Source organism: Adiantum capillus-veneris, chromosome 14 (assembly GCF_014529385.1).
Source record: "Adiantum capillus-veneris isolate H3 chromosome 14, ASM1452938v2, whole genome shotgun sequence".
In the NCBI taxonomy this organism is placed as follows: domain Eukaryota; kingdom Viridiplantae; phylum Streptophyta; class Polypodiopsida; order Polypodiales; family Pteridaceae; genus Adiantum; species Adiantum capillus-veneris.
The window spans coordinates 27,434,165-27,455,291 of NC_140944.1; the positions used below are offsets into that span (position 1 = coordinate 27,434,165).

Here is a 21,127-nt window from a genome sequence, read left to right on the forward strand (position 1 = left end):
TCTTTACCTGTATTAATCAACAGGATTGAGTACGATTGTATCCTTCTCGGACAGACCACTCAATAATCTAAGTCACAATTTGGCATGCTGGCCTCTTACTTGTAACTCCTTGAGTGCTAAAAGCGGTCAAAGAAATTGCTAAACACAACTCAAAACAGTTAAGCAACTTCAACTTGTGACTCATGCACTTGCATGTAGAACACAAAAAGCATTTACGAATGCAGCTCCTCTTTGCGCTATCTTTTTCAAATGAAAAACATACATAAATATTGTAAAGTATTATGTGGAACCACTAAAGCACAAGAAGTTGAGATAGAAGCCAGTGTAAAGATCCATCTAAGTGAGAAGTTGAGAACCAATCTTCATCTTCTAAACATACAGTCATTGTTTTAACATCCATAACACCCTTATAATCGCACTGCTTTGTTACATCAACAATGCTTTGTTTTTGGGCAGATGCGTTGATGATATTGAGGGCCAGCTGTCACAACACTCATCTCTAAAAACTCTCTACTTTTACCGCCAACATTTAAAGACAGTAAGAGAATTTTTCTTTTTCTCACGAACGAGACTGTAATGATTTTAATTTGAGAAAAGGTGCCATTGGTTGGAATTGAATCAGGTATTTCGGCACACAATGTTTGGCCCAGAGGGAAGACCCCAGCATTGCTGTGCATGGCTAAGGATTGCTGGCAGCTTTGTGGAAAATGTGCACGCAGCTGTCCCGGAAGAGGTCTTTTTTTTTGAAAATGTCAACTCCCTCTTTAATAAGTTAAAGCAGTATTTAATCATCTTCCATGAAAAGCATGCAGGAGAAGGAGATAACAGAAGAGTCAATATCTTATGTTGAATCTGTCCTGGAGTCCATCATGGGTGGCTTTGAAGGGCTGATAAACATTCTAGATTCTGAAGGAGGATTTGGCTCTCTGGAGTATAAGGTGAGAGATCGTTCAATTGAAGTTAAACGAGATGAAAATTTTGCATAGTTGTGATATTTCTCGACCCTGAAGGACCTCTTTTCAGCTTAGGAGCACATTTTAGTGAATGTAAGTACAAATTGATATTTTATGGATTATGGTCTCTCTTATGCTGTTGGAGTAAACTGTAAGTGTTGTTTTGCATGTTTTTCTTTATAGAAATGAATAGTGGCAGCTATTTCCATGATTTTCAAACCAGTCATCACCTTTGCCTGAACAAGCCTTTCCTGGGATAATCTATAGTTGTGAAAGGGCATCTACAATGCTCTTAATGGATGTAGGGAAGTGTTTGATAGTTTAGAATGCAACTTTTTGGTATTTCCTTGCAGGATGGTTGGTGGTCTCATTGATGCCTAATGACATAAGCCTGGTGATTGTTTGAACGGGTCACTCACATGAGATCTCTGCTTGTTTGGACTGTGGTAGTAGGCTTATCTGCTCTTGATTGATCTTGCAATAAGAGGAATTAGAATGCTATTGTTTCTCAGTGGAGACAGGATATTTTGATACTCATCAGCCTTTGTGTTAAATGATGGGAGCCGTGCTATGCTGCATGTTGTTGTAAGTAACAGAGACGAGCGAAGAAGGGTTGTGGTAGGAGAATAAGTGCCGCTCCCTAGTGGAGTGGCTATCAACACAGATATCTGGTTTGGAGAAGAGCATAAGCCAGTTCTGGGTACTAAAAAGATGTGAAGGCTTGCAACTTTTTTTTTTCCCGAGAAAAGATCCTTCTATTAGTTAATGAAACTGCCTGTAGGGCTACAATCACCTCTTCAAGAGAGGGCTACAACAGCCATGATGGGGAGACTCTCCCAATGAAAAAACGGCATATGTACAATTAGGCTAAATCAAGAAATGGGAGGAGGGAAAAGCCACACAGGTGGTCGGTAGTGCCATCGGGGTACACCCTGGACCATGGTGTAGAAAGGCCCAGGACACTAGAGTCGAAGGAAAGCCTCTCTGCGCTCCCGCATGCGGTCGGAGCTGCCCTGTAGTCTCTCGAGCTGTCCTCTGAGAGTGTGGATCAGCTCTAGCCAAAGATCGCGAACAGTCTCTGCTGGTGGCACAGGGCGAGCCTCAAAGAGGCGGAAGCAACATGCCCGCCAGATGAACCAGAGTGTCAGGCCACTGATGAGCTCTCAACACCCTCTCTCACTGCACCACTCCTGTGGAGTAAGCTCTGTGGCAGGCTAGAGTGTAGCCCCCCCCCCCCCCCCGCATCACTATCATCGTGCTGGTGAAAGATAGCTCAAACTGAAGTGCCGGGCCCGTGAGGGTGGACCAAGCCGCTGCTCCCCAAGTGTACTGTCAAGCCGTGGAAAGAGCATACATTAGCCGAAGAACACGAAGCCACACCTGCTGTGCCAAAGGACAGTCCCAAAGACAGTGACACTGACTCTCCACAAGATGGTCACAAGCTGCACATGCGGCCGAGAGACCACTATGCACTAGCCAGCTCCCAACTGTTGTAGCTCTGTGTGCGACCAGCCACTGAAACAAGGTGACTCGCCTCGGCTGTCTGGAGTCCCACAACCTCTCCCAGAAGGCTGCCAAGAACTCAGCTGTGAGATCCTCCTCCTGCCAATGAGGTGGTGCAGCGGGGCGGGCCTCTCTGTGTGCTGCTAGTTTGTGACGTCCCAGTCGAACAGTGTACTAAAAGAACGGGACACCTGGGTGGTCTGTAGAAGAGAAAGGGTCCCTCCAAAGCCACTCTCCAGGATCCCACTGTACTCGTGCCAGTGGACAGCACTCCCAAGCCCACAGTCTCCAGTGTCCAGTCTCAAGAGCTGCTGGGTCAGGATCGATGACACAAGTCCTCCCACAGATGCCCACCGCTCAGATCCATTGAAAACAGTACTCTGCCACCTGCGGGGCTTCTACTGCAACTCGCTATAAGCATCCCACACCGTGTAACTCGAAAAAAAGGGATGGAACAGTCTCTGAGCAGGCCCGAACTGAGATGAGAACCTCCAGTCGTGTGAAGGCTCCCATCCACCTGGGTGCTACTGGCTCGAGAGTTGTGAGCCACTCTACTGGCACTGCCTCTGAGATGTCCTGGCACATGCTCTGCACCCCTCTCATGCCCTGTAGCTGGAAGCCCTGCAACTCCTCTGACAAGCCTGAAAACTCTAACCAGTCACCTAAAGAGCGCGCTGGACCCGCTGCCATGGGACCCTAGGAAACATGAGGCCGACTACCAACCAAGTGGCCTCTCTGAGTGCTAACCATGGGGTTCCAAACAAGGGGTTGTCGTAGGCGCTCCTCCGTGCAAGTAGGCTGTCGTTGCTCCAGGCCTCGCCGTAAGTGCTCCAAGATCGAAGCAAACTCACAGCAAAGCGGTCCTCCAGTCTCCTGCTCAAACCAACTCTGCGCATCTCTGTGAAAATCCATCTGGTCGAAGGTCGCCAGGGGCCTCCAGCTTGAGGCACCCTAGCACGAAGCCGCTGTAGCAAGAACTCCTTCTAGGGTTCCTCACCTGGAAGAAGTCCTCTGACTATGAACTTCCCAAGAAGGGCTCTGCTCTGCTGTGCTCGGTCAATGATCCCAAGCCCTCCCTGTGAACAAGGAAGAGTGATGACCTGCCAAGCCACTTTGGCTCGGGCTATCTAAGTGTCACGTCCTGACCAAAGGAAGTTCCTGATCAGCCTCTCTACCTGGCTGATACAAGAACTCGAGAAGATCCAGCAAGAAGTGATGTACCACATAGTCGCCAACAACACTTGGTTGGCCACTACTACTCTGCCAGCCAAAGAAAGTCGTGCTGAGCTCCAGTGTAATAACTTCCTCCTGATAGACAGGAGGAGGGGAGCAATCTACTGCTCGGGAGATAAGTCCAAACCAACCTGACAGCCCAAGTACCGAACTGCAGTCCCTGGGGGAATCCACCTAACACCCTTTCCTGGCATCCAATCGGGCACAGGAGCACTACCAACCAAGAAAGCCACTGTCTTTCTCCAATTGATCAGTGCGCCAGATGCACAACAGAAGGTCTCCAGAGCCTGCTCACACCTGTGAAGGTTGGCCTCCTGGCCATCTAAGTACAAGGCTGAGTCGTCAGCAAACTCAGCGTCCAGTAGCTCATCTCCCCAAATAGGGAGTGCTAAGCCCCGTAGACCAACCTGCTACGACACCAAAAACCTGCTCATCGCCTCCGCATAGAACAGAAAGAGGAAGGGGGCAAGAGGACAGCCCTGTCTGACCGAACGTATGAGCATGAAGCGATCACCTCTACCTCCTGCCAAAAGTACCTGACTGTGTGCCTGTCTGTACAAAGCAGACACCCCTCTGATCCAAGCATCTGAGAAGCCCATCCTGCGTAGAGTGCCCTCTAGAAAGTCCCAGTCAACTCTGTCCTGTGCCTTCTCAAAATCAAGAAGAAGAATCACCAGGTCCTCACCACGGAGCCGCGCTAGGGAAGAAGCCTCCCAAAAAGTAAAGATGTTGTCAAGGATACTGCGCTCTTTGACAAAACCTGTCTGAGTCCCATGTATAAGGCTCTCTAGAAGTGGCTGGAAAACTCAGAGCCTTGGCAAGAATTTTGTAGGCTGAGTTGAGGATGGTGATGGGGCGCCACTGTCGAATCTCATCCAAGGAGCCACCCTCCTTAGGAATGAGGTAAATCAGACGCTCACTTATGTTGTCAGGCATCACTCTTGTGTGCAAGATGTACTGAAAAGCACTACAAAGATCTGGGCCAAGCAAGTCCCAGTTCTCCAAGAAAAAACTGGGAGTCAACCCATCCTCACGTGGACAGCTACCACGGGGGAGGGCACTAAGAGCCGTGTGCAGCTCCTCAAGCTGAAGTGGCAGCTCAAGCCTTTGACGCATCTCCTCAATCACAAGGCAAGGCATTTGTGCCCACACCTGCTCCCTGCATGCATCCTGACGCTCTGACTGAGGCTCTGCAGACAGTAACTCACGGTAAAAGTCCGTAGCAACTGCACGCATATCCTCGGGCTCAGAAGCAACTGACCCGTCGGGCCTCCTCAACTGATTGACCTTGGCATGAGAATGCCGAGGTCCCACTGCCTCGAAGAAAGCACCAGTCACTCTGTCGCCCATCTGTGTCCACTGAGATGCCTGTCGATGGAAAGCAAACTCATGTCGCCGCTCCTCTGTGCTAACAAGCTCCTGGCGAGCCTGCTGTAGCTACTCCTCCAACCAAGGACTGTGTGGATACTGCTCCTGCAAGCTCTGCAACAAGACAATGCCCTGTTTGAGACGCTGCTCCTCTCTCGCTGCAGCCCGGCGAGCCAAAGACTCTTGGAGAAAGAAACGACCAATCTGAGCTAGTCCTGAGGCCACTCTGTCAGCAGGAGAATCGTGCCTGTCCAAGCTCTCTGTCCAGAGAGCCTCTACTCGCTCTCTGAGTGCAGAGTCCAGCAAGACCCTCTCTGGGATGCGAAGCATCGTGCTCCCTCTCCTTTGCCTGTCTGCCACTGTGAGGATCATTGGTGCATGGTCCGAGAAGGAAGTCCCTGCCAGAATGTCAACTGTCCCTCCCAAGTCACTGAAATGATCTCTAGTGTAGAAGCGATCTATCCGCGATAGATTCACTCCTCCCACTCTGCGGTCCGAACGAGAGAAGGCAAGGCTGTTTGGGGGCCTCACAAAACTAGAGTGCTGCCATACATCCGAGACCCTCAGAGTCATACAAAACCTCTCCCAAGCTGCCAGCTCAACTCCATGCACAGTAGCTTGGCTACCACCAATCCTGTCAGAAGGGTCCTCCAACATGTTGAAGTCCTCCCCTTTACACCAGTGTTCTGCCTGTGGCAGACTCAACTATCTGTGACCAAAACTCTGCTCGTGCACTCGCCACATTGGGTGCATAGATGTTCAGGGAGCCCACAAGGCAACCCTGAACCTGCATAGTAATTCACTGAGCCCTGCCTGGCACAATAAACCCTCTGCCCACAATGGCCTGTTGCTGCAAAGAATCCGCAATAGTCATACATACCCCACCCGGGATGCCTCCAGGTCCAAAAGCAGTTGACCAAAAAGTATCATATTGTCCACGCAAGAGCTGACCACGTCTAATGCGGCTCTCACATAGATGGTGCTCCTGAAGCATAAGGAGATCAATCTCTCCTCCCACAAGGCAGCGTTGAAGCTCCTGACGCAGTCAGCCCCGTTGACGCTGAAACTGGGGCCCAACAAGTCCCTGCACATTCCATGAGACGATCCTCATGGGGAACGAGAGAGAACAGATACTGCCGCAACAGCTAAACGTGCTATCTTCGAGGCTGGCTTGGATGGGGAGTAATTCGCATCCTAGCGTCCTCTAGGTAGGCGTGACTGCAACGAGTGCCTAGCCCAAGCCCAAGTAGAGCGAGCCGTCCGTAAAGCAACCTCCTCTGTCCAGGAGTCCTCAAGAATGTGTAAATAGCATGGCAAGCACTGCGTATCGGCAAAGAAGTAGACCACAATGTGTCTATATTCTGTTGTATCTGGCGGAGTCACTGCAAACTTGGCCAATGGCCACAAAGTTTGAAGCATGTCTGTAACTCTTAGTTCTCCCATGTGGTGAGAGAACTCTAGGACCCGTGTGTGTAACCACCGCAACACTGAGTCGAGAGTCCAGTCAGTCTGGTCCCTGCCACAAAGGGGCAAAGAGAAGCCAACCGCCGTTGAGTCCAAGGCCTCTATCCCCCTAGCTGCAAAGAACAGAACATAGACCCTGAAGCAGGCTGCCTCATGGTTTGGTGATGGGTCGCCGAGAAAACGAGTGAAGTCGTAGTCGAAGAAGTCCCATCGGCGCCGCATGTCGATGCTCGTTAGACCACAAGGGATGGCTGCAAAAGGAGACGTCTGTACCTGTAGAGGGGGTCGCAAGAAAGGCTGTCCCTCTCTCGCCAAGCGACTCGTGGCAAAGGCGCTGCCAAGAGATCTCCTTGCAGCCGGAGATGGCCTTGCCCCCTGGGTCGGTTGTGGAACTGGAGCAGGAGGGGGGGGAGTAGGTAGGAGCAAGGGGAGAGGTGGAGAAGAGGGGGGGGGGGGGAAGAGGTGCAAAGGGGGGGGGGAAGAGGTGAGAGGAGAGCAGGGGGTGGGGGGGAGAAGGATGAGAGTGGGGGGAGGGTGGGGGTGGAGAGTGAGGGAGGAGAGTGGGGGGGGTGGAAGGGATCTCATCGTGCTCAAGAGGACCGAAACGGTTCCCCGTGGGAACCCACTGCTGCTGGGCAGGCGCCTAAGGAACGCTCTGAGTACCAGGCTGTCACTGTGGCCCATGTCGTCGTCGACCACGGACCTGCTATCATCCCTCCTTCGCTGGAGTCCCAGGCTCAGAGAGTGGCTCTGCATGTGTGCGCTGTGTCTCTGTCTGTGGCTGCTGGCCAGCCCTTGTAGGCTGGGGCTGAGTCTGTGGTGTAGGTCGAGGCCTCCTCCGTGGACAGGCCTTCGCGAGATGGCCCGTTTGTTGACAAATGAAGCACTGGTTCGGGAGGCCCGAATACTCCACGCTCTGTCTAACCAACCCCCACTCACCCGAGGCAGAAGAATGACCTTCGGGAGCGTGTGAGTGTCCCTAACCAGAATGCGAACTGAGGGAATGCCAGCTGCCTTGGCAGCTACTGAGGCTGTCGTGCGAGGTATCTGCAGGACAGTCCCAATCGTTGAGCCTATCCTGGACAAAAGTGGTAAGTACTCCCTCCGCAAACCAGGAAAGCAGACGGAGATGGGGATGTCTACCTCCTCTACCAGAACATCCGACGCAGGGTCGAAACCATGTCTCCACTGTCGAAAGTGGGCTCGAGCTGCTCGGATGGTCAATGGACTCATGGCTATGACCTTGGACGCCATGTGGAAGGTCTCAAACTCGATCTGATAGTAGCCTCATCCAAGTATATGTACGTCCAAGATCTTGCCCACCTTTGCGAGAAGGCGGGCCTGGAGAAGGTCACGCAGCTCTCCTCTGCCAGGTCGGGTGCCGAGAATCTTGCAGATGACAGAAGTCGTCTGCAAGCGCTCTACCTCTGCAGCTAGGCTCGCTTGCTGTGTCGGTGAAAGAGCAAGTCGAATGGTGGGCTCAGCGGGGTCGGGCGAGGGGGCTTCGGAAGAGTCCCTCTATGGCGGAGTTGGAGCCTCCATCTGTGTCTACTGCTGTGTCGGAGAAGCGGATAGAGTAATTTCGCTGCAACAAACCGTGACGAGCACTGTCCGAAAAACCAGTACTGCCAAAGCCTCCGGGAAAAAAGGCAGCGCAAAGAAAGAGGCCGGGGGGGGGGGGGGGGGGGGGGAGGGGATTCAGAACGGGGGGGGAGCGGGCAAGGTGGGCTGGCTGGGAAGTGGGCAGCGGGCAGCGGGCGGGGCGGGGCTGCGGGCTGGGAAGCGAAGGTGGCAGCAGGCGGAAGGGTGGATTGCGCATGGGGCGGACAGGGGGCTGGCTGCGCAGGGGTGCAGGCAGGGGGCGGGTAGGGAGGGCTGCGCGAGGTGAGGCGAGGGTGCTACACAGGGGCAGGGGGCAGGCAGCGATGGCTAGATGGGGGGGGGGGGGGGGGGGGGGGGGGGGGGGTGGGGGGGGGGGGACTCGGGAGGGGGGGCAGCAGAAGCGAGCAGCTCAAGTCTTTGTTGTGCCTACTCCGAAGGCTTTTAACTTTTGTTGCTTGTGTGAAAGAAAGTGAGACTAGCTGTAGGCTGGCTTCCAAAAAAATATTTTTTGGAAAGTATGCTCAGAGATTGTGGTGGATATGTGATGTAGAAAGTGTACGTATGCGTGTTATGTGGTTATACCTCTGGCTAGGCATGGTTGGCAGGTGCTGTAAGTCTGTGCCTTGAGTCAATTGGCTCTCATCGAGCTTGGGTATGTGTGTGTTGTAAAGATCCAATGAGGTTTGAGACCTCAGCTAAACGGATCGGCCTAGCAACAGATGCTATCTTGTAATTCACACTAGCATGTGAGCCATGCGCAGGACATGCAGTCAAGTCTACTTCAATTTCAATGATATGAATTTACAAAAAGACTTACTGTATATACAGTGGTTCAGAGATGGTTGACGCAGGTAGGTTAGCACGTTCCATTCGATGAGCTCACAAAACACTTGACAGAGATATTGCATACTTGAAAAAGGCTTGTACTTGTTTTTGCAGGCTTGTGCAAAAGAAGCGAAGTGATTTTGGAAGATTGGAGGCAGAAAGTTGTCAATTGTTTGTATGACATGACAATAAGAGGCCATGGAGGAGCTCTCACGAGAGCCAGCCACTGATAGAAATTACTGCAGCTGATGTTTGGCATGAGTATGCTGGCATGCTGCTCAACATCAGGAGCCCATGTCCCCTCCCTCAATCGATAGGCCAACACATTGCAATTTCTTCACGAAAATGAAAGGAATGAAATGCAATGTTTATTTATGTTTACAAAAGGCCTAACAGACCTATGAGCCAAGGAAATTACGTTGTTTTCATTTGCTCCAATGTCGATTATGGGAAATATAGAAGACTAAGGTAAAAATGCTAAATCGTGGAAAAAGAAGTGAACCGGTAGAGCCAGCTGGTAGTCTGTGTGCCAAAGCCTGATGCCCTCAGGGGGCTGCCAGTGTATGTACGATCACATGAACTTTCTCATGGTCTGTTGTATCATGGCATAAATCTCCTCTTGTGTAAAGAACCTTGGAGGAGCTGCTCTATGCCTCTCAATAATGGACTGAATGAGGGAATAGTAAATATGTCTGTGACGTGATCTCGGAGAGGTACGTGTAGAGTGTAGAAGTGATGGAGAAGGCATACTACAAGGCCACACAAAGTGCACACACACTTTTTTAGAGTGCGCACACACTTTTTTTTTTTTTTAAATCAGTTTGATTAATGTACTGATGAGAAACCTCGAAGCGAGGAAAATCCACTGAAAGGATCATATACAAGAGAAAGAACATAGGACTGTTCGGCTGTACAACATGGCTAAAAGCATTCATAGGAAAGCTGATGTATCTCTGCGGTGATATCGCCAACTTCCAAGGTGAACTGTAAAGATTGCCTAAGAGAAAGGTTGAAGAACGGGAAGGGATCTGCATGCATGTGATGGAACATTGTAACATTTCATGCACTAGTAACTTGTGTGTAGCGGAAATTGATAACATAGTGAGCATTTCATTAAGAAACAAGTTCCTAATGAGCATAGAGAGAGTACTTAATTTGAGAAAGCAACATAGCAATTTACGCCTAGCTAATTTGGCATTGACAATACTTGAAAAGAGAGAGAAATAGAACAATTGACAACAGTTGAGGACCGGATTTACATAAAGCCGGTCCCCCCTCCATAAAGGCTTTGTATTAGAGCTTCTCCCATCAAAGGAGACTTTTGTACAATACAATTCTTGTGTTCCTTGACAAAACTCGTTGGTGCAATGAAGATGGAAGCTTCATGTACCAAATTATGCTTGAAAAGCACACCTAACGTCGCTAGCAGGGAATGAGGATAGATTAGAGGAAGAAGATGTATCATACGAGAAAGAAGTATTCTCCTCACATAATCACTCTAATAGCATAGCTTAGCTTAGTAATTAGCATGGTAGAGGAGATGAGCATGCCATTGAAGCTTGGCTCTTGGTTGGATTTGCATTCCATAGCCAAGAGTTGTTGGTGTAGGCCTCTACTTCTCAATGCTTGGAGAAGGAGGTGGAGTTCTTCTTGCACACATGATTGTGTGTGTGTGCGTGTGTGTGTAGCATTGCGTAAGTAAAAAATATAGCCCTCTCTCTCTTCTTGGTTGACCCCTCTTGCAAAATACTCATGCTAGCCTCTCATTGGCTTTTGCAAAGCTTAGCCAATCACAATTTAGAAGCATAATTGATAGCCTTGCGACATGTGTCCCCCTTTCCCCTTTTGTGAGAGCTTAAGGTATTAAATAATTCAACTAAACTCTCATTGGACCTCTTAGTCTTTTGGCCAATAGGAATCAGGCAAGCCATTGGGCTGCTAGATGCTCATTGGACCCCTTGGTAGACTGTCCAATAGTCTTCTAGGGAGCTTAATTTCTTTTGGTTCTTTTATCAAGCATTTTTTAAATTGATTAGATTAACTTTAGCCTAGCCTAATTCTCATTGGTCCACCTCTATGGCATCCAATAGGATTTGAGGGGAGATTGGGGGCAACTGGCCTAGGAGCCTGACATGTGTCCAGTATTCCCTTTGTGTAAAGGGGGACCTTTGGAGCTCATCCCCTACTAAAAGGGCTCGTCCCCTCCTTCCTAGGGATGTGGGAAGACGTTTTAGTATTCCATGACGATCCAATTTCTCCCTACTTTGGCCTTTGGACAATTGAATTAAAATTAGGAACCTTAGCCTATGGAAGTCTTAATGGAGCTGAACCTTAGGTCTTTTAAGCCCCATTAAAACACATTGCTCTTTTGCAGATTGTCTCCCTTTGGATCCCTGCAGCGACCGGTCTGGTAGCCTTACCAATATTCTAGCTTTTACTCCCCTGGTACTTCTCCATATTAAATGATCACTTTAACATGAGAAAATCATTTGGAAGAATTAGGTATTAGTTTTTATGACATTACCTCTCTCTTGTAGTACTTTTGGTGTGCCATAGGATTCTTGCCCGTTGTGTGCCTTAATCGAGCCTTGGGAAACTTAAGCAAGATCCAATCATTTTGTTTAAAGGCTAGGGCTCTTTTGTGCTTATCAGCAGCAGCCTTTTGCCTTTGCTGAGAGATGATATAGCATCCTTATTCTTGCAGGTCTCGGCTATATTCATCTGCAGCGAAGATCTTCCCATGTACCTTGAGTAGCAGGGGACTTTTTGATCTTCCCTCTATCACCTCAAAAGGTGCTTTTCCCGTGGAAGTATGTACAGTGTTATTGTAGGCATACTCTACTAAGGGTAAGTACTTCTCCAATTGGGACGTTTGATTCACTTCTGTGACATAAGCTTTTAATAGATCAAGAATGGTTAGGTTAGCTATTCCACTTTGGCAATCTGTTTGGGGATGATAGGCCGAAGAGAAGTTTAGCCTTGTACCTAAATTCTCAAAGAGACTCTTCCGAAAATTACTTGTCATTCTAGGATCTCTATCTGACACTGTAGACATTGGTAAGCCATGGTATTTGAAGATTTGTGATATAAAGAGGGTTGCCATTTGATGGGCCTTGATAGTCTTTTTGACAGGTATGAAATGTGCTTGTTCACTAAATCTGTCTACTATCGTTCATATCCCTGTATTTCCATGGATAGAGTTAGGCAATCCAAAGATAAAATCCATGGAAATGCTCTCCCATGGTGAATTAGCGATTGGCAAAGATTGAAGCAATCCAAGTTGCTTCCCTCTATCAAACTTCGTCTTTTGACATACCACACATTTTGAAACATACTCTTGTATGTTTGCGTTCATGGCAGGCCAATAGAAATATGTTTCTATCCCTTTTAGGGTAGACTGAATCCCTCTATGCCCCGCATAAGGAGTAGCTTGAGATTCATGCATTACTTTCTCACGTAGTGAGTCAGTAACGTATAGTCTATTGCCATAGAGAAGATAACCATCTTGTAGGGTAAATGGTTCTTCCTTCTTCCTTAGTGCAATGACTGAAACCACATATCTAAAATCGGGATCGATAGCGTACTCATATATCATAGAAGATAGATCATTGTGAGTTGCTATGGATACCGCATTCACTCTCGGTCGTTTTGAGAGTGTATTGGCCACTTGATTATGCTTGCCAGCAATGTGAGCAATATGAAAATGAAATTGCGAAAGGAAATTTGCCCACCTCATTTGTTTGTCAGAGAGCTTGGTCTGCGTCATGAAGTACTTAAGGCTTTGGTGATCCGTTTGCAGAATGAAAGGAATCCCCAATAAATAGTGAGCATGTAGAACTGCTAAGAGTTCCTTCTCATATATGCCTAGAGCTTGCTCAACAGGGTCGAGCCTTCGACTTTCATAGGCTATGGCATGCCCTTCTTGGAGCAAAACAACTCCAAGGCAATCACCACAAGCGTCGCATTGGACCTCAAATGGCTTTGAGAGATCCGGTAGTGTAAGCACAGGTTGAGAGATAAGCTTTTCGAAAGCATTGTTCTCCTTGGTGGACCATATATACCAAACGTTTTCTTTGTTAGGTCATGTAATGGTTGTGCGATTTGTGAGAACTTTTCTATGAAGCGTCTATAGTATGCACACATACCTATATAGCTTCTTAGTTCATGGAGATCCTTGGATTAGGCCATCCTTTTATTACCTCTAGCTTTGATGGATCCATTTGGATGCCATGTTAAGAGATAATGTGACCTAAATACTGAATCTCTTGTAAGAAAAAATCACTTTTCTTTCGATCAATATAAAGTTTGTTCTCTCATAAAACTTGAAATATTACCTGGAGGTGTTGCTTGTGTTCGTCTAATGAGTTAGAGCAGATGATTATATCATCAAAGAACACTCCAGTAAAGGTTCGGTGAGGCTTGAATAGCTTCTCCATCAAGCGGTTAAATGTCGTTGTTGCATTGGTAAAGCCAAAAGGCATGACAATGTACTCGTAAAGACCAAACGTAGTGCGAAACGTGGTATTTACAATGTCTTAATCAACTATTCTTATTTGATGGTAGCCACTTTTGAGGTCAATCCTACTGAAGTAGGTTGACTGCTCTAGCTTATCAAATAGGTCTTCTACCCGTGGAACAGGAAACCTATTCTTGATAGTGATCCTATTTAGTGCTCTATAGTCGACACACATACGATATGTGCCATCTTTCTTTTGCACTAATAACACTGGTGAACAAAATGGAGATGAGCTAGGCCTAACCATGCCTTTCTCAACCAACTCATGCACTTGCCGCATAATCTCCTCTTGTTGAGCTTGAGAAACTCGATAAGGAGGTTTATTAGGCAGTGAGCTTTTTGGAAGAAGTTCAATTGCATGGTCGTCATCCCCTCGTTTGGGAGGTAGCTCACAAGGGATGCCGTCAATAAAAACATCTTGGAATCCCTTGAGGAAATTGGATAACTCTAATCTCTTTTTATTGGTTATATTTTCACAAGGGATGCCGTCAATAAAAACATCTTGGAATCCCTTGAGGAAATTGGACAACTCTAATCTCTTTTTATTGGTTATATTTTCTTTTGCTAAAACATTAGGTTCGTTTTGAGAATCTTTAACAAAAATCATGTACATGGAAATAGAGCTCTTTATTGACTTATTGAAAGCTTGCTTATGTACAATGGGTATGGTGCTACTCAACTCCTTAGCGTCCATGTACATATCTTTTTCCTTGAACCTAAAGTAGATTTGCCTTTCAGGGAATTTAACATTGGCAGCCATGCGATCAAACCATGGTGCCCCTAGGATTACATCCATATGCTTGAGAGGAGAGATAAAGAAATCCTCCTTGTCCACATAGCTTTGGACATGGAGTCTCAATCTTCCAATTAAGGGAGTGACTAAGGCTTCTTGCCCCTTGAAAGCACCATCGGTAGGTAGAACATCTCCCATCTCAGCAGGGTCAAATACTGGTTTCAAAGATTGGTGATTTTACTCCCGGGTGGAGGGTGAGAAATGATGTTTGAGAATGCTTGTTCATACTCATGGCTCGGACCCTTGTGGTTATTTGGGGGGGGGGGGGGGGGGGGGGGGGGGGTTGGGGGGGGGGGGGGGGTATTAAGAAGTCTGAGTAGTGGTTACTCTCAGCACCTCCAAACGACGCAGGCTGCGGTCTGGGGGGCGTTTGGTTGTAAAAGGCCTCTATATCTCATGGCCCGAACCTTTTTAGGTTATTTGCGGGAGGAGTGATGAGGGAGTCGTTGAACAGCTCATGGCCCGGACCTGGATGGTTATTTGCGGAGGGAGTGTTCATCGGCGGCTTTATGTTTCTGTCTTGTAACATGCATATGTGAGCAATTGTGTTGCATTGTGATGTGCCAACCACTGAATATTCCTAATTGGATGAGATTGCTTGGGTATGTAATTTTAGTGCATCAAGACACCCGTGGAAGATCAGTACGGTCTGGGTGTGATGGCTAATTTTACTACGCCAGAATATCAAGAGTTCCGATCTGGACGAAAGGAGAAGCTAACTCCTTGATCAAAAGAGCCGAAAGGAGAAGCTAACTCCTTAACAAAAAGAGCAAATTGATTGTCCTCGGAAATTTTCAGCTAACTTGAGTTGTTTTGCAGATATGCTGTAATCGCGGACGATTACTCTCTTTCAAGAAGGGGAGATGTAACAAACTGATGACGTGTCAAAGCCTTGTAGAATGGAGCCAACTTGCAGATGCCGGCCAAGGGGCCTAAACCCTAGAAGAAGCAGAAGCAATAGAAGCAACGGAAAAAGAAAGCAACACATTTCCGCCGGACTGCTGACATGGCAGTTTGTAAGGATTTCCAAAAATTCCGTTGATTGCTGACGTGGCAAAACTGTAGGGATTTCCGCTTTTTACGTTGGCAATGCTGACGTGGCAGGGCTGTACGGATTTTCGTAATTTACGTTGGCAGCTTTTTGGCTTTGCTTTTGGACCATATGCTTTTGAGTTTGATGGCTTTTTACTGTAAATTGCTTTTGGGGCCTAGGGCCTTTAAATATGAGGTTAGGGCTCATTCTCTGGCATGCGTCCTGGAGAAGATACAGAGTATGAAGTACCGGCTTGTACTGTGTTGATGCAATATAAAGAAATACCGAAAGGGGTGCCAAGGTTTGGGGCCAATACTCTCTGGGGTGGAATTCCGCCATTCCGTGTCGCGTGTCGTCTCTCTCAGTTCAGTTGTTATTGAAGTGCTAAAAGTCTGTTCAGTCTGTTCTTTTCTATTGGCACGTGGTCCCCGTCTTGTGACAAGATTCACAATGCTTTTCATGTGAGTCTCTTGAAACTTTAAAGGGTGAGGTGCCAGTTGACAGGGAGCCTGATGAGCAACCTGAAGTGGAAGAGAGCGAGGAGATACTTGTTCCAGAACAAATACTGGCCCATAAAGAAAGAAAAGTGAAAGGTAAAGTGATTCGGCGGTTCTTAGTGAAATTCAAGAACTATCCAGCATTGGATGCGAAGTGGATGGAGGAGGACCTAGCAGATACTCAGATTTTGAAACTTTACCTTGAGGCTTCGGCTTAGCTGCATCCATTCCGAAAGATCCCGTGGATCAACAGGGTTGAATCTGGTGCAGATGGGACTGCACAAGAGGGGAGTCACTCCGCTCCTTTGTCACAGATTACGTGGATGGAATAAAGTCATTAATTTCCCTTTGGATTTCAGGGATATTGATGTGCTGACAGTATTCTGTTGTATGACTTTACGATTGAAAATGGGAATTCCTGAACTTGATTTTGATTGATGTGTACTCTCTCATGTGATTTTGTTTGAGTGCAGGATTGAAAGACGAAATGACTGCAACATTTCAACCTTGAGAATCTATAGACATGATCGCAATAAGAATTAGCTAATCTGACATCAATGAGGTCCGGTGTGGATCTAGGTGCGATTGCTAAATACAATGCCAAGAATTATGGTCTTAGATGTGGAATGGGATATGATCATAATATGCACTGACTGAGTCGTCTTTGTGCAAGTGCTAGATTTGTGTTGTCTATTGCGTCGGTACTTAGACTCTAGAGTCAGTGTCTACTGAATTGGTTTATTGCCTTTGTTTGTTTTTGCAGGCGTAATCGAGGGCGATTACAATTCTTTCAAGAGGGGGGTATGTCACAAAATTATCACGTGGCACGCCCAACAGACATGACAAAAACTTATAAGCTATCCCAACTTATGGTTACCTGCCGATAGGGCCCTAGGGACACTAGAGATTTGAAGGAAGCTGGCAGGTTGGCTGTTCGAAGACCTGGAAATCGCCCTTCTGTGATGACGTGGCAAACCGTACGGAAGTCGGCAAATTACGTTGCTATGCTGACGTGGCACCTGTATGGGTTTCCGCAGAACGCGCTGATAGCTTTTGCGCTAGTGCTTTTGAAGCCAGGTGCTTTTGAGTTTGAAGGTTTTTTATGTAACTGCTTTTCCATGGCCAAGGGCCTTTTAATAAGACCCTTGGGTCTCTCTTTGGCTCATGTATGCTGACTTTTCTCAAGCATTTATACAACAAAAAAAAAAACCGAAAGGGGCGCCAGTCTTTGGGGCCAATCTCTCTGGGCACGGAACTATGTCCGGGAGTGTCGACTTAATTGAAGTGTGATTTAAGTGTGAAGTATTTTAAAGTGGTTCTCTCTCGTGTGTCGTGCCAGATTCTCGACTTGAGGTGCCCAAGTCTGTTACAGTTTCCGCATTTTCGAGGCTCGACCCATCCCACAGGCAGAGATTGTCCGTGACATTTGGCTGGAGCTGATCCATACGCTTAGGGGCAAGTTTGAGAGACTCCAGGGAAGCTCCGACCGCATGCAGAAGTGCTGCGAGGCTTTCTTGCGACTTTGGCACCTTGGGCCCTTCTTCACCATGGTTCATGGCGTGCCTAGATGGCGGTACCGTCCCTCGTTTTCCCCTCCCATCTCCTGATTTAGCCATCATTGTATATACCTTGCCTTTTCATTGGGAGAGTCTCCCCACATGTTGACATAGTCCTCTCTAGCAGGGGAAGATTGTAGCCCATTGGGCAGTTTCTTAACTAATGGAAGGATCTTTTTCTTGGGGAAAAAAAAACTAATTGAAGAAGTTACAAATGAAAAATGGAAAAGGGGAAATCACAAGTCTCACTTGCTAAAGGGAGGCATTTGTGGTCATAGAAGCAAGATTTAGCTGATTTTTAGTGAGTGCGCCTCAAGTTGAAGAAGACAACAGGCTATCCTTGTGCATAGCTATGCTGACAAGTGATCAGTGGTCACAAACTCTCAAACATCTTGCATGGTTAAGCATTACATTTTTCTATACAAGAAGCTTAATCAGGGGATTCAATGCAAGATTTTTTTATCATTCTAATCTAGGGAAAAATACTGATAGTCTTTGAATTACAGCTTTCTCCAGACCAGGCTGCCATTCGTCTAAATCAAGCGGCAAAGAGTGGAAATCCTTCTAGCAAGTCCTTAAGAAGTACATTGGATTTGCCTCTACCTGGCAATGAAAGCGAACCTGCAAACAGGGATGCAGTGAAGATGTAAGCCGTTGATATCAAGCAAGTGTTGTTTAGGCTGGTTGACTGCACAAGCAAGGCAGTTAATGTAGTTTTACTGCTGTTTTGACAGGCTTGAAGCTGCTGTTCAAAGGCTTACAGGTCTCTGCACTGCTCTTAATGATATGGAACCAATCTGTCTCCTGGGTCATGTCTTCATTTCTCAAGAGGTAATAGTACGTGTTGTACGATTTTTTTGGCTAAAAGTTTTCTTTTGCAACAGAACTTAAATCATTCAATGCTTGGCAGTATTTAAGAGAGCATGTGCTGAACAACTTCAAGAGGCGGCTTCTTGGCGTCATCAATCCTGAAAGAGAACAACAACGTCCTTCTCAAATAGAAGCATTGTTATTGCGCCACATGCAGATAGTTCATTTGATCGAGAAGCATGTGAGTATGGATTTGAAACAGGGACTGAGGGACACTCTCCTTAAAGAGGCCTTTGTAGGTCCCATGCGAGATCTCCATGAAGCAGATATAATGGAGAATGTAGGTGGTGCAGCGGTTTCAGTAGTGTGCAATTGGTATATGGATAATGTTGTGAAAGATGTCAGTGGTTCAGCTGTAGTTTTCAACCCCTCAGACAAGACATTTAGAAGCTCAAAACCTCTTGGAGGAGGCAACACTGGTGAAATACTTGCAGATTTAGGAGAGCTGAAGTCCTTTGTAAGGGTATTTGGACCTTATGGTGTGGACAACCTGGAGAATTTACTGTATGAGTACCTTAGTGTTTTGGTTGGTTGCATCGACCTTGCGTTGCGCTCAAACAGAGATGCCCTGGAAACTTTAGCATTAAATATGCACAACCAACCTGAACGCTCCTTAGCATTGAAACAAGTTCAAGATATAGAATCCTTAATGGCTTTTTCCATCCAGATCGGCCATGCCCTAAGCTTCAGACTATTGCTAGCAGAAGCTTGTGCAGACGTACTGGGAGCAACTACGCCAGCAGTGTTTTCCCTGCTTTCAGACTTTTCAAAATATGCTCCATTATCTATCCCAGAAAAGGAAGAAGTTTTGAAGCTGAAGATGCTAGCAAATAGATTGGGTGCCTCTTCACAGCAAGATCATATAGTCTTGCATTCTGTCTTGAAAAAGCTGGGTGGAGCCGGGGACTCTATGTGGATTTTGTTACCTTACCTGTTTGTAAGCTGCATGATATCGCAAGTTTGGAGCTCGAGCACGTACAGCATTCATACAGGAGGTTTCAACAACAACGTACATTGCTTAGCAAGGTAGTTTTCTTACTACACTTTCATGCGTTGGTAGCATAGTCCCCCACTGCCATCACCACCAAAAAGATGCTCCCATAGTTTATTGTTGAGTCTAAATATGTTACCAATCAGAGTAGTTGAGAACTAGGGTCTACCCATTATTCTGAGCGGCCATCTGAATGCAAAGAATGAGTAGATGTTTCTTAGCAGTGTAGTTTTCCTTTTATTTTTTTTATGTGTTTTGTTTCTATGCTGCCAAGCATTTCCTTGAAATCCTTTCTTTACTGCATGTTGAAGGTGCATAAATGCAGTGATGGTAGCCAGCGAGTTTATTCGATTGGAGAGAAAGGAATTGCAGCGCCAGCATTCACAGAAACAACTGGGGAGGGACGACATGGAAATGGAGAAGCTGGAATCAGAAGCTTTAACATTGGAAGGAATTGCAGCTGTTGAGGCCAACATTAAATCAAGTATGAAAACATATGTGCAGTGTTCAGCGGTCATTGTGCTGGATTCATGGAACGAGAGCAACAGGTAATGAACGTAAATTGCAGCCGTAATTGCGGAAGGTTGGTGTACTCTTGTTGATGGTTTGTGGGTGTAACATCTGTGTACTTAAAACTACACTTAGATGCCATTAATTAACACTACGGTCCTCAACAGGTCTCCACTAGTTGCCAAGCTCATATTCTTGGAGCAGCTCTGCGCAATCTCAAATTACCTTCCAAGAAGCACCCTCGAAAGCCATGTCCCGTACACCGTCTTGAGGTCTATATATCAATTGTATTATGAGAATGCAGTGCCCACTTTGATGCTCATTGGCCCAACCCGACGACATGGGTCCACACCTACCACAAGCCATGCTCCATTGAGAAGTGGCAGCTTCGCAGTAGATGGAGGAAATGACTTGAATGGAGGCTTTTCAAGCTTTCGAAGTGTCCCTTCCATAGGGGCCAGGCATAGAAAGCATGGAGGTGCAGACAAAGAGCATTCTAATGATAGAGTAGGCAGTGGGAACCACGGTGTTAGATTATCTGGTCCGCTTGATTATAGTGGTGCAAGGAAAGTATCATTTGCGGAAGGTATTGTTTCAGGGCTTGGTTTGCATGGAAGTCCTCGTGAACGCGTTGTAAGCTCAAGATCGGGTCCTCTCACATACAAGGACCACTGAAACTCTCTCTCTCTCTCTCTCTCTCTCTCTCTCTCTCTCTCTCACACACACACACACACACACACACACACACTGCTGAGTTCCTTTCACTGGGAACATTTTTGTAATGCAGAGTACTCGCTTATGTGAATGAGTAAAGGGATGATGAAGCAATTGGCTGTTTTCCTCTTATACTCTTGTCATGTACTGTAATGCAATGTTTTGCTTATGGGTTCCTGTTTGGTTATAGAATACTTATCAACCACACTTGTATTGCTAACTACTACCTACTACTGGGTAATTAATTTGTCTCCGAGATTCACAGGACCCTCAAAATTTCAAAGGGAAAGTAATCCCATCTGTCGACACCCCCCCCCCCCCCCCCCCCCCCCCCCCCCCCCCCCCCCCCCCCCCCCCCTCGTGCGGCTCTGCATACACAGCGCGCTTGCAGCAAATCGATGCAGATGATCCCCCTCGCGACTGCGTGCCCTGGTCTGCAACTCGAAGGAGGTCCTGCTCCACGCATGCCTGCAATGCATAGCATGGCTGACTGCCTTGTTGACGCACTCCATCCTCTCACTCAAACCAAGATGCAGTGCCAGCAGAAGTGATCAAAGAACTCTCTCTCTGCCCCACGTTCGCCTTTGAAGAAATCTCCCTCTCTCTGCCTTGTGTTCGCGCTCAGAAAGAAAAGAGCAGCTCCCGCATTGGTTGCTCCCATGCGCTCTCTCTCTCTCTCTCTTTGCGGCTTCGCCCTTA

At 47.2% G+C, this 21,127-nt stretch overlaps 1 protein-coding gene across 2 annotated transcripts in view; it reads left to right on the forward strand.

Annotated features, from left to right (window-relative positions):
• GRL (transcription activator) overlaps window positions 1-20,558 on the forward strand; it is a 128,352-nt gene extending 107,794 nt beyond the window's left edge. For both annotated transcript variants that reach the window (XM_086528421.1, XM_086528420.1), the window contains exons 18-25: window positions 457-538; window positions 623-733; window positions 813-938; window positions 17,850-17,989; window positions 18,078-18,174; window positions 18,254-19,239; window positions 19,516-19,752; window positions 19,882-20,558. In XM_086528421.1, the coding sequence (XP_086384547.1) occupies window positions 457-538; window positions 623-733; window positions 813-938; window positions 17,850-17,989; window positions 18,078-18,174; window positions 18,254-19,239; window positions 19,516-19,752; window positions 19,882-20,389 (2,287 nt within the window). In that variant the 3' untranslated portion in view covers window positions 20,390-20,558. The remainder of the gene's footprint in view (window positions 1-456; window positions 539-622; window positions 734-812; window positions 939-17,849; window positions 17,990-18,077; window positions 18,175-18,253; window positions 19,240-19,515; window positions 19,753-19,881) is intronic.
• Window positions 20,559-21,127: the final 569 nt, after the last annotated feature.